The 12991-nt window shown below is 41.6% G+C and overlaps 1 protein-coding gene across 1 annotated transcript; it reads left to right on the forward strand.

Annotated features, from left to right (window-relative positions):
* The first annotated feature begins 3036 nt into the window (after nt 1-3036).
* si:ch211-136m16.8 (uncharacterized) lies at nt 3037-12037 on the forward strand. The gene is made up of 6 exons (XM_063003406.1): nt 3037-4312; nt 5228-9084; nt 9179-9389; nt 10757-10836; nt 11651-11751; nt 11841-12037. Exons 1-6 carry the CDS (start codon nt 3037-3039, stop codon nt 11902-11904), a joined length of 5589 nt encoding a protein of 1862 aa, XP_062859476.1. The 3' UTR covers nt 11905-12037.
* Nucleotides 12038-12991: the final 954 nt, after the last annotated feature.

Consider the following 12991-nt stretch of genomic DNA (forward strand, 5'->3'; position numbering starts at 1 on the left):
CTGTTTACTAATGGCACCCAGACCAGTTCCCTTTTCAATGTACAGAGCATCCACGCCAAGGTTATACACATATTCAGGTGAAGTATGATACACGTGGACGCTTTTGCAGTTCGTCCAGTGGGAATTAAAATATAAATATTTTTAAGGTTTAGATCCACTCAGGTTCATAAATATTTGGACGCTAAAGAACACAGTGGTAAATAGGCCTCTGTCCCAACATTTTTTAGAGTATAATACATTATATTGTATAATTTGTATTATTATTTATTTTATATATATATATATATATATATATATATATATATATATATATATACAGGGTGAGTCAAAAGTCGCAGGACACTCTTTTATTTTAGAAACGAAAGGGAAAATGACATATCTGAATACCCCAGCAGGTAATGGGTGAGGGGGCCTATGTTTTAGGCTATATCCGGAACATGGCTGCCATCTTGAAAGCTGCCATAATGGATCAAGGGCAAGTTTTTCCAATGGGAAGGTGGTCATGTAGCATATCAAAGATTTCAAAAGTTGAGCCGCTCAGGTGGCGCAGCGGTAAAAACACCTGCTGCAACCAGAGCTGGATTCCAGATACATGTATCTGGATTCCAGATACATCGTATCGAATCCAGCTCTGCTTCACCGGTTCGAGGCTGAGTGGCTGTATGAGCAACGATTGGCCGGTTGCTCAGTTGGGGGGGTGGGACAAAGAACCGGATGTGGGTCTCTCTCTGTCAGAATGCGATTACGACCTCTGCCGGCTGATTAGTGCCCCACGGCTGCCAACATCATTGTGCCCCACAGCTCATTATTGAAAGCATGATGAACAATCGCACAGTGTTTTAAACAGCTCGCTTGGTTAGACAGACTCTCGGCCGACCCCATGCTCACCAAACGAAGACCGATTGGAGAAGTACTGGTTTTAACGTAACAGGTACTGGAAGATTTTTGGAATGTGTACTAAAGGCGCAACAATTTTAGTCCTAGAGAAATATATACTGAATTATAGACCACTGAAGTCGTGCGTCATTCTGTAGTCCTCATTATGCCCATATTTGGAGACCCGGGTCTAAGTCAGATTTCCTGTAAAAAAAAAAAATCGGCTCTAACGCATCCTGTGCTAAATAAACACGTTCAGAATCCTATACGTTTTGTCCTATGTACATTTTTCTCTTGTACATCACTGGATCCTCTGAATGACGAGGTTTTTAAAGGATCGTAACACTAATAATGCTACACGAAAGCTAATGCTACTGCGCATTAATTAGACGTCACTGAACTACACCAATTGAATTGACGGAAAGAGCGGCCCGCGTTTGTTGAGTACAACCAAAGGCGTAACACCCGACCATCCTCGCTTTCTACTTTAATGTAGCTAGCTACTAAAAATATAAAGTAAAACTTGTGAATATCACTGCACTGTTACACCGGTGAATCGCGCCGCTTCGTGCGGTTATTTAAGAGGCTTATAAAAGAAAAAAAAGAACAAATTAAGAGGCTTCCAGTCTAGTGACGTCAATTCAGTGTGCAGTAGCATTAGCTTACATGTAGCAATATTCATATTTTTACTCTTTAACGACTTCATAATTCAGAGGATCCAGTGATAATAGACAGAAGAACCTCCACAAAACAAAACGTAACAGCTTTGAAACATTTTTTATGGCTACAGGATGCCAGAGAGGCAATTTTCGAAATCTCTCTTAGACCCGGGTTATCAAATATGGGCATAACAACATGGCGTAGACTACAATATGACGACACAACTTCAGTGGTCTATTGATAATGTCATACACTGCTCCACAGCGACATCTGGTGGGGCCAAGCTCTACCAGCCTCTAATGCAGAGACAAGTCTGGATCATAGATTGAATTATACCCAGTGTCTTCAGAAAAGACCATTTGAACAGTTTAATAGCTTGTAGTCGTTATGGGAATATATGTATATATTTGGGTACATATACAAAAATATTAGGGTTATAATGTTTTTTTTACACTTTCTTTATTGATAGTGATGGCTCTGATTTATGGGGTGAAAGGTAGGAAACTCCCCAGACAGGTCGTCCGTCCATCACAGAGCAGACACTATCTATCACTGTGGGACCCCTGAGCAATGCCCTTTACCTCTAATTCCCTTCATTATAAGTCACAATTGTATTTCCGATTGGATAAAAGCATGACTTTTCCATGCCCCTATTAATAGGGCTAGACTCACTGGGCACAGTTTGCATGTTCGTGTCTGTGGATCTTTGTGTCTGTGTCTTTTTTTTTAAAACAATAAACTATGGAGTGGTTTTAATTTATAATGGACTAGTAATCAGAAGATTGTTGGTTCACACCCCAGCACCGCAACTGTTCCAAAACTACAATTAATTGCTTCAATTGTGTTAATTCACAATTGTATATCACTTTAGATAAAAGCATGTTCTCTCCGTGCCTCATTCGCCACAAGCATTGCAATGCCTAGAATGACCAGTGATTTGTCCAGATGGTCAATTCTCAGATCTCGACCTGTATTAATGGTCATTGGATTCTATCTGACCATCCAAATTGGAGCTGCATAGGTCATTAACCCAGAAAAGCTAGAGGACAGGTTGGGGTTTCAGACAAGTAGGGTTTCAGTTTTGCATTATTACAGTTTTAGCTGTTTAATAAATAGGAACAAACATTAAATTATTTGATTTAGCTTCCTATTTGTTTTGTTCACGTGTAGCAAAGCTCCAGAGTTTAAGGAAGCCCAGAGCTCACTGTTTCTAAGTATGGAATGACATGAGGTGTGAACTGGCTAGATGTTCCACAGCCATTTATTCATTCTCATTTTGTACTGTCGTTCATGTAGGGTTACCTCACCGGTGCCGTCGGACGATACCTCAGACCAGAGGTCACAACTGAAGAGAACCAAAATGTGAACTGCAAACAAGAAGACAATAAAGAGGAGGAAGGAAAAGATGAGATAGGGGGAAAAGTCAGGGTACGAGATGCCGCTGTTAAGTGGGAAAAGGGAAATGTTGGGGCTGATCATGGGAATGATGGAGAAAAAGTGATGAATAAACATGGATTTGCTAGAGCATCATGTGACTCTAGGGTACAGGAGAGATCTAAGAACGTATTTCTAAAAGCTTCTGAAAACAAGGACACTGATGATGATGCTTCTACTCCAAGAGAAGATCCACTTGCTTGCACTGATATTGAACTTTCTAAAACCGAGGAAGACCACCAAGATGGGAAGGAGAGTAAGAACAGTCAAGAAATAAGAAGTGAACCAGTAAATGAAATGGAAGATGTTGAGAATCTTTTCAGAGAGCCTCATGTTTCTTCTCCAAGAGAAGATCCACTTGCTTGCACTGATGCGGACATAATAAACAAGGATGACCTTGCTAAAACCGAGGAAGACCACCTCAATGAGAAGGGGAGTAAAGACAGCCAAGAAATAAGTAGCAAACCAGAAGATGAAATGGAAGATGTTGGGAATCTTTTCAAAGAGCTCAATGCTTCTTCTCCAAGAGAGGATCCACTTGCTTGCACTCATACGGACATAATAAACAAGGATGACCTTTCTAAAACAGAGGAAGACCACCAAGATGAGAAGGAGAGTAAAGACAGCCAAGAAATAAGTAGCAAAGCAGTAAATGAAATGGAAGATGTTGAGAATCTATTCAAAGAACTCAAAGAACAAGGAATCAAGGAGGGTATTGGAGTGAAGGCAGACATTCAGAAGGTCCAAGTGGAGAAAACCGAGGAGGATCAGAAAAAGAACAAACAAAGAAATCAAGGACAGACCGAGGGAAAAAATGAGACAATAAGATCTCAGATGGTGGAGGGGAGTTGTTTACCAACCCAGCTGGTTATTTCCATGAAGGAAGTGGAAGACGTTCCAAGCAAAAGCTTAAAAATGAAGGTTTCTGATCAAAAAGTGGACAATATATGTAAAAATCTGGAGACCCCACAGTTGGAACATCTAGAGCATCAAAAGACAATGGAAATTCTAGAGACCATTGATGCTAAGGATAGTAATTTGCAAACAATAGACCTGAGCCAGTCAGATCCACCTATAGACACCGATTCTGATATCTCTGGATTACAAAGACCAAAGACAGAGACACTCGTGACTGAGCAAGACCTGGCGGAAGCCCTTGCAAAACTGAAAGCAGGGACAGGAAACCAAAATGACACTCTCGAAAACAAGTCCGAATTCGAAACAAAGGCTGATACAGAGGACGTGATGAAATCGAGCTCACGAAAGCAGCACCTAGTCAGTGAAATGAACCAGGGCTACACTGAACAAGGGTCTACAACAGAAACATTGCAGACAGATGATGGTCAGATAAATGAGTGTTCCCTTCAAGCGCCTCTTTCTTTAGAGCAAGATTTAACCACACTTGATTTGCAATCATTTGGTGAAATGGCAAGTTCTTCACTGCAGGAACTTGACAGAACAGACAAAATAGTGGAAATAATGATTGATTCTACTGAAGAGATAGATGATACACACACAAAAGTAATGCATACGTGTGAGCAAGACATGACTACACTGAAAAATGAGCAAATGCTTAACGTAACAGGTGATGCAAAGGCTTCAATTTTTGAAGAGATATCTGACATTCCATCAGACAATCAGCTAAATTGTGGTGAGTTCACCCTGCAAGACAGATCAGCTGTTGAAACCAAACCTCATGGACTTCTGACTGAATTTTCAGAGCATTTGGGCTCTCCACTGAGCAATACACAAAAAGAAACCAAAGAACATCAAATCATTGGCGAGACAAAGCTTAGATTTACTGATGAACACAATGCCATGCATTTATCTGGAGAGGATATGAAGAATTCAGAACTAGAAATGACCTCTCATGAGCAGCCCATAACCAGAAGAGAGGTCACTACACAAGAGATGGACCTGTCCTTCCCTAAACAAGGGTCTCTAGAAGTAAAGTCTGTTGACGACAGTTCTATTTCCCAAGGACGAGAAGATGGAACCACAGTTGACATTATTGATGAAATGCCAAGTTCTTTAGCACAGAAACTTGACATAACCAGTGAAACCAATGAAACTAGTGTTGGTGAGCAAGACGAATCTGGACATGAAAGTGGGACATCATGTTCAATTGTGGAGACGACAGAATTGATTGAGCCAAAGCCTCTGGTTTTTGATGACATTTCTAAGACCCTATCAGAGGATGGTGGTGGTGTTAGACTTCATATTAAAACCTCAGACGATTTGGCCTTTTCTGAGACAGAATCAGCACTAGAAGTACTGGAGATGCAGATGGATACAGATAAAGGCATTGATACAGAAGGCAGAACTGATTCAAATGAGACTGGATCATTGGCTGAAGGAGTTGTGGAGAAGGTAATGAAGACATCTGAGGAGGATAGCAAGTCAGCTGTGGTTCCACAGGAAGAACTAGACCAGTCCTACCCTAAAAAAGAGTTACCTGACCAAACAACAACATCAATTAGCAAAATGGTTGTACATCCTGAGCCAGAAGATGAAATCTCAGATTCTACCCTGCATGAACAAGATGAAACTCAATGGATCAATGAAGCAACTCTTGGTTCCGTAACCAAACTAACACCAGAGACGAAAATCAGTTCTACTAAACAGATCGTCACGAGTAAGCATGCCAGGAACAATCAGACCTGTCAGCAAGAGCAATCTGAAAAGGACTCGATCACAGAAGTGACCACAGAATTAGCCAAAGATCAGACAAAGACTCTGGATTCTAAGGACACTTCAGAAACCAAACTAGAAGCTGAATTAAATGGTAGCGAGCTTGCAGTAACTGGACTTCAGATTGAAGCCTTACAGCCTTTAAGCCTTCCAGAGAGTGAATCAGCGGAAATATGGAAGGATACACACCAAGACATTGAGACAACTGAGGTTGAATTGAAGACTACCTCATTAGAGGTTGTGAAGGAACCAACAGATACGGAAGAGATAGCTGTACCTGAAATGATTTGCCAACCCTACACTAAAGAAGACTCCATGTTAGAACAGTTCGCAGATAAAGAAGTGACCAAATCATTAATGCAGGCATCATTTACCGAAGCAAAGCCTGTGCATCCAGAGCCGAAAGATGACTCTCCAACTTCTTTGATGCAGGAACTGGACAAAACCGAACGCCCAGATGAAACCAGTGTTGGTTCTACAAGCATGAGTAAGCATGAGCAAGCTGAATCTGAAAGTGAGAATAAAACAGAAGGTCAATTATCTCTAGAGGCTGTGGAGACCACAATTGAAGTCCTAACAGAGTTACGTGAGGCAAAGGCTATGATTCTTAAAGACACTTCTGACACCCCGTTAGAGGATAGCACAATACAGGACAGGTTAGCTGTCGAAACCGAATTGCATAGACCTCTGATGGATATGCAGGTGGATACAGAAAACTTGAAGACTACCTCATTAGAGGTTGTGAGGGAATCAAGAGATACGGAAGAGCCAGCTGTATCTGAAGTGATATGCCAACACTACACTGAAGAAGACTCCATGTTAGAACAGTTCGCAGATAAAGAAGTGACCAAATCATTAATGCAGGCATCATTTACCAAAGCAAAGCCTGTGCATCCAGAGCCGAAAGACGACTCGCCAACTTCTTCAATGCAGGAACTGGACAAAACCGAACGCCCCAATGAAACCAGTGTTGGTTCTACAAGCATGAGTAAGCATGAGCAAGATGAATTGGAAAGTGAGACTAAAACAGAAGGTCAATTATCTCTCGCAGCTGTGGAGACCACAATTGAAGTCCTAACAGAGTTACCTGAGGCAAAGGCTATGATTCTTGAAGACACTTCTAAAACCCCGTTAGAGGATCGCACAATACAGGACAGGTCAGCTGTCGAAATCGAATTGCATAGACCTCTGATGGATATGCAGGTGGATACAGAAAACTTGAAGACTACCTCATTAGAGGTTGTGGAGGAATCAAGAGATATGGAAGAGCTAGATGTACCTGAAGTGATATGCCAATCCTACACTGAAGAAGACCCTATGCAAGAACAGTTCACAGATAATGAAGTGACTAAATCAATAATGAAGGCATCATTTACCCAAGAAAAGCCTGTGCTTCCAGAGCCGAAAGACGACTCACCAACTTCTTTGATGCATGAACTGAACAAAATCGAACGCCCAGATGAAACCAGCGTTGGTTCTACAAGCATGAGTAAACATGAGCAAGCTGAATCGGAAAGTGAGACTAAAACAGAAGGTCAATTATCTCTAGAGGCTGTGGAGACCACATCTGAAGTCCTAACAGAGTTACCTGAGGCAAAGGCTATGATTCCTGAAGACACTTCTGACACCCCGTTAGAGGATCGCACAATACAGGACAGGTCAGCTGTCGAAACCGAATCGCATAGACCTCTGATGGATATGCAGGTGGATACAGAAAACTTGAAGACTACCTCATTAGAGGTTGTGGAGGAACCAACAGATACAGGAGAAATAGCTGTACCTGAAGTGATATGCCAATCCTCCACTGAAGAAGACCCTATGCAAGAACAGTTCACAGATAAAGAAGTGACCAAATCATTAATGCAGGCACCATTTACCCAAACAAAGCCTGTGCTTCCAGAGCCGAAAGACGACTCGCCAACTTCTTCGATGCAGGAACTGGACAAAACCGAACGCCCAGATGAAACCAGTGTTGGTTCTACAAGCATGAGTAAACATGAGCAAGCTGAATCGGAAAGTGAGACTAAAACAGAAGGTCAATTATCTCTAGAGGCTGTGGAGACCACATCTGAAGTCCTAACAGAGTTACCTGAGGCAAAGGCTATGATTCCTGAAGACACTTCTGACACCCCATTAGAGGATCGCACAATACAGGACAGGTCAGCTGTCGAAACCGAATCGCATAGACCTCTGATGGATATGCAGGTGGATACAGAAAACTTGAAGACTACCTCATTAGAGGTTGTGGAGGAATCAACAGATACGGGAGAAATAGCTGTACCTGAAGTGATATGCCAATCCTACACTGAAGAAGACCCTATGCAAGAACAGTTCACAGATAAAGAAGTGACCAAATCATTAATGCAGGCACCATTTACCCAAACAAAGCCTGTGCTTCCAGAGCCGAAAGACGACTCGCCAACTTCTTCGATGCAGGAACTGGACAAAACCGAACGCCCAGATGAAACCAGTGTTGGTTCTACAAACATGAGTAAACATGAGCAAGCTGAATCTGAAAGTGAGACTAAAACAGAAGGTCAATTATCTCTCGCAGCTGTGGAGACCACATTTGAAGTCCTAACAGAGGTAGTTGAGGCAACTTCTGATACCCCGTTAGAGGATTGCACAATACAGGACAGGTCAGCTGTCGAAACCGAATCGCATAGACCTCCGAAGGATATGCAGATGGATACAGAAATGGATACAGAGTCTGAAATAAGTGGCTTGATCGAGGGATCGGATGAGGATAGGAAGAAAGCAGAGTTAGAGACCGTTGCTGAGGAAGACGTTGCGCAACAGGAAATGTCAGAGCTGTGCTACTCTGAAGAAAAATCACCTGATATGATGGTGAATGAACTCAAATGTCATCTAGCCGAATACAGATATCATGAATCATCTCATGAAAGTGTAGAGAACACTTTGGAATCAGTGATTCCATTAGAGGATCAATCAAACCTTGGCGAGTGCACAGCACTGGATAAAATACAGACTGAATTTTTAGGACCTTTAAACCTTCCAGAAAGTGAATCAGCACTAGATGCTTTGAAGATACTAAGAGATATTAAAAACGAACCTGAAAAACAAGAGAGTACAGATGGATTGAGAGATAAAACCAATTTCCAAGCTGCTTCGACGGGAGTTGTGGATGAATTAAAGGTTGCATTGAAGAAGAAATCCAAGTATGATATCCAAAAGCAGATATTATCATGTAAAACAAAGACTCTGGAAGCAAAGGAGATGAAGGTTGAAGTGGAAGCGTCAACAAGAGACGACGAAAAGGATGAGCATCTGACCACGTATGAAGAACCTAAGGGAGAAACAGCAGTAGATGGTGATAAACATCTAAAGGAAAGAAGCAGACCAGGACTGAAGAGAGGGATTAAACAAATGGAGTCTTCATCGAGAGTCTTTCAACTTCAACAGGTAAAGTCTTGAGTCTTTCACTAAGGTTGAAAACAATTAATAACAGGTGGCATATTAAAACAAGCCCTTATTATATCTATTTTCACGACTTTAGGTTTCCTTCTTGGACCTTACGGCACAGAAGTCAAAGATTGCTGTAAGAAGGCCCGATATTCGACCACCCAAGGACCCTCGTACGCTAATCAACATGCCTTCCGTGGAGCCCTCGACTCTTCCTCTTCCTTCACGACCCAGCCCTTTGGAAAAATCTTTTAAAGAAGATGCATCAACACCAAGGAAAAACATAATCGGGTTTAAACTCCCTGGTAAGTTAGAATGTACTGTAAATAATTACAACCCCATTGTTCCTAACATTCAGACAGTTTGAACCCAAGATGTTTCATGTTTTGTCTGCTCAACTTAATTTAATTTATTAATATACATCCATTCCTGCATTTCAGGCCTGCAACACATTCCAAAAAAAAGTTGGGACGGGGGCAATTTAGGGCTAGTAATGAGGTGAAAAAATTAAATAATGATGTGATTCCAAACAGGTGATTGTAATCATCTCCAGTTTGTCAATAAATGTGTGAGAAAATAGGGATTTGCATATTTCTCCCTCTACAGTGCATAATATCATTAAACAATTCAAGAAACTGGGAGGAATTTCAGTGTGTGAAGGCCAAGGGTGCAAGCTTAAGCTGAACGCCAGTGATCTGCATCAAGAACCACCACTCAACAATAGCTGATATAACCACATGGGTGAGGGATTACTTTGGCAAACCTTTGTCAAGCACTACAATACAGAGTTACATGCACAAATGCCACTTAAAACTTTACTGTGCAAAAAAGAAGCCTTATGTCAACCATGTCCAGAAGCGGCGTCGACTTCTCTGGGCTCTGAGGCATCTAGGATGGACCATCGCACAGTGGAAACGTGTATTGTGGTCAGATGAATCAGCATTCCATGGACACCGTGTGCTCCGGACCAAAGACGAAAAGGACCAGCCAGACTGTTATCAGGAACAAGTCCAAAAAACAGGGTCTGTCATGGTATGGGGGTGTATCAGTACCCTTGGCGAAGGTCATTTACACTTCTGTGATGGCAGCATTAATGCAGAAAAGTACATTGAGATCTTAGAGCAACATGTGCTGCCTTCAGGACGTCGTCTTTTCCAGGGACGTCCAGCATTTTTCAACAAGACGATGCAAAACCACACGCTGCACACATTACAAAGGCACGGCTGTGGAAGAAGAGGGTACAGGTACTGGACTGGCCTGTCTGCAGTCCTGACCTGTCCCCAATAGATAACGTGTGGAGAATTGTTGCACATCTTAAGACGTGTTTGCAGGAAGAAGGAGACAAAATAAAAGCTGAAACACTAAATCACTTGGTCTCCTCAATGCCAAAACGTCTTTTAAGTGGTGAAAAGGAACGGCAACATTACAAAGTGGTGAACGCTTTACCGTCCAAACTTCTTTTGGAATGTGCCTGAAATGCAGGAATGGATGTTTATTAATAAATGAAATGAAGTTGAGCAGATAAAAGATGAAATATCTCAGGTTCATCCTGTCTGCAATCAAATAAAAGTCAAAGTAAATGTAAGAAACTATTTGAGTGAATTTGAGTGAACATATAAAATTGACTTGAGTATGTTTGTAGGTTGTAAATCTCTTCCACTGTGCTGTTTAGGTTTGGGTGCTGGTTTCCCTGTGTTAAGAAAAACAGAGGCTGGTAAAAGAATAAAAGGTGAAGAAGATACACCTCCACAGGTAACGCTGAGAAATACAACTGCACATTTCACATAAATATACACCGATCAGCCATAACATTAAAACCACCTCCTTGTTTCTACACTCTGTCCATTTTATCAGCTCCACTTACCATATAGACGCACTTTGTAGTTCTACAATTACTGACTGCAGTCTATCTGTTTCTCTGCACACTTTTTTACCCTGCTTTCACCCTGTTCTTCAATGGTCAGGACCCCCACAGGACCACCACAGAGCAGGTATTATTTAGGTGGTGGATCATTCTCAGCACTGCAGTGACACTGACATGGTGGTGGTGTGTTAGTGTGTGTTGTGCTGGTATGAGTAGATCAGACACAGCAGCGCTGCTGGAGTTTTTAAATACTGAGTCCACTCACTGTCCACTCTATTAGACACTCCTACCTAGTTGGTCCACCTTGTAGATGTAAAGTCAGAGACGATCGCGCATCTATTGCTGCCGTTTGAGTCGGTCATCTTCTAGACCTTCATCAGTGGTCACAGGACGCTTCCCATGGGGCGCTGTTGGCTGGATGTTTTTGGTTGGTGAACTATTCTCAGTCCAGCAGTGACAGTGAGGTAATCCACCACCTAAATAATACCTGCTTTTTGGTGGTCCTGTGGGGGTCCTGACCATTGAGGAACAAATGAACTATAGTCAGTAATTGTAGAGCTACAAAATGCTTCTATATGGTAAGTGGTAGAAACAAGGAGGTGGTTTTAATGTTATGGCTGATCGGTGCAGTAATTGAGTTATACCACTGAGTTTGACATAAGACGTTCCATTATTTATCGCTGATGGCTTCATGTTCTGCAGAAGTCTAACGCAGAGTCACAGCCAACAGACGAACATGTCAAGCAAAAGCCCGTCCCGGATAAACCCGATAAACCAAAATGGACACCACCAAAGCATTCTGGGTAAAGCCTGTGTTATGTCCCTCTCATTATGTATAATTCGGACGTCAATTACAGTTTGTATAACTGCTATCATGTGTGTGTTTACGCAGGATGGGAAGCCCCATGATGATGGCAGAGCTGAAGAACAAGCTCAAAAAGAATGTAAAGGAATAAAAAGACGACGTTAAAATAATTCTAAGTGCTGTAAATATTAAATATTAAAATAGTATTATGGTATTTATTTGAAAAATAAGCTTATATGGCATACAATTCTTACTATAAAAATAAACGCCTATTTTAAATATGATGTACGTGGATTTGTCAGTATTTTCGTCTGTCTATGACCATTGCAGAAATTTTCAAAGCCGTAAACACTTAAAGCTCACTTTTGTAGTCCCTTTTTAATCAGCTGTTGGGCTGTTGGTGTTTTAAAGCTACAGGAACCCTCACAGCACCACAACCAACATTCACTCACATTCTTAACCTAATCCAATTAGGGTAGCGGGGGGTGGAGCCTATACCAGCTTTTCAATGGGCGCAAGGCACACAGTAACACCCTGGATGGGGCGCCAGTCCATCGCAGGGCAGACACACATACACACACCCATTCACCTATAGTGCGATTCAGTGTCTCCAATTAACCTGACTGCATGTTTTTGGACTGTGGGAGGAAACCCACACAGACACGGGGAGAACAACATTTTTTGTTTTTATTATTACCTTGGCAAACCATTTAAAAATGCCACTTAAATCTTGGATGTTGGATAAGAAGACATGGATTGTGATCAGTATTCCAGTTTATCTCAAAGGTGTTCAGTGGGGTTAATGTAAGGACTCTGGCCAACACACCAAACCATGCCACCAAACATCTTTTGTGATAGGGGGACTGTCATGCTGGAACAGGAAAGTGCTCCCAAAAATTTAAAAGCATGTAATTTACCCTCTTATATGAATACCCCCCTAAAAAACAGAAATATGCTGCATGTACATGTCGTCCGTTACTATAAGGGGCTCACTGTTAACCAGTTATTTATTTGTACTGGACTGCTGTAGGGAAAATAGCCACTCCATAAGGAAAGAAATACGCAAGATATTACGTCACATTGTCTAAATTGTTTGGGTTTTTTTGTTAATTTTATGCATTAAATAACTCCCTAATTTCTATCCTTAATATTCTGGCATAGTGCCACAGCTGGTTTGTTTATTTATTAGGATTTTAACGTCATGATTTTAACGTCATGGTTACATTCATGACAGGAAC

The sequence above is a fragment of the Trichomycterus rosablanca genome, chromosome 10, assembly GCF_030014385.1.
Source record: "Trichomycterus rosablanca isolate fTriRos1 chromosome 10, fTriRos1.hap1, whole genome shotgun sequence".
In the NCBI taxonomy this organism is placed as follows: Eukaryota; Metazoa; Chordata; class Actinopteri; order Siluriformes; family Trichomycteridae; genus Trichomycterus; species Trichomycterus rosablanca.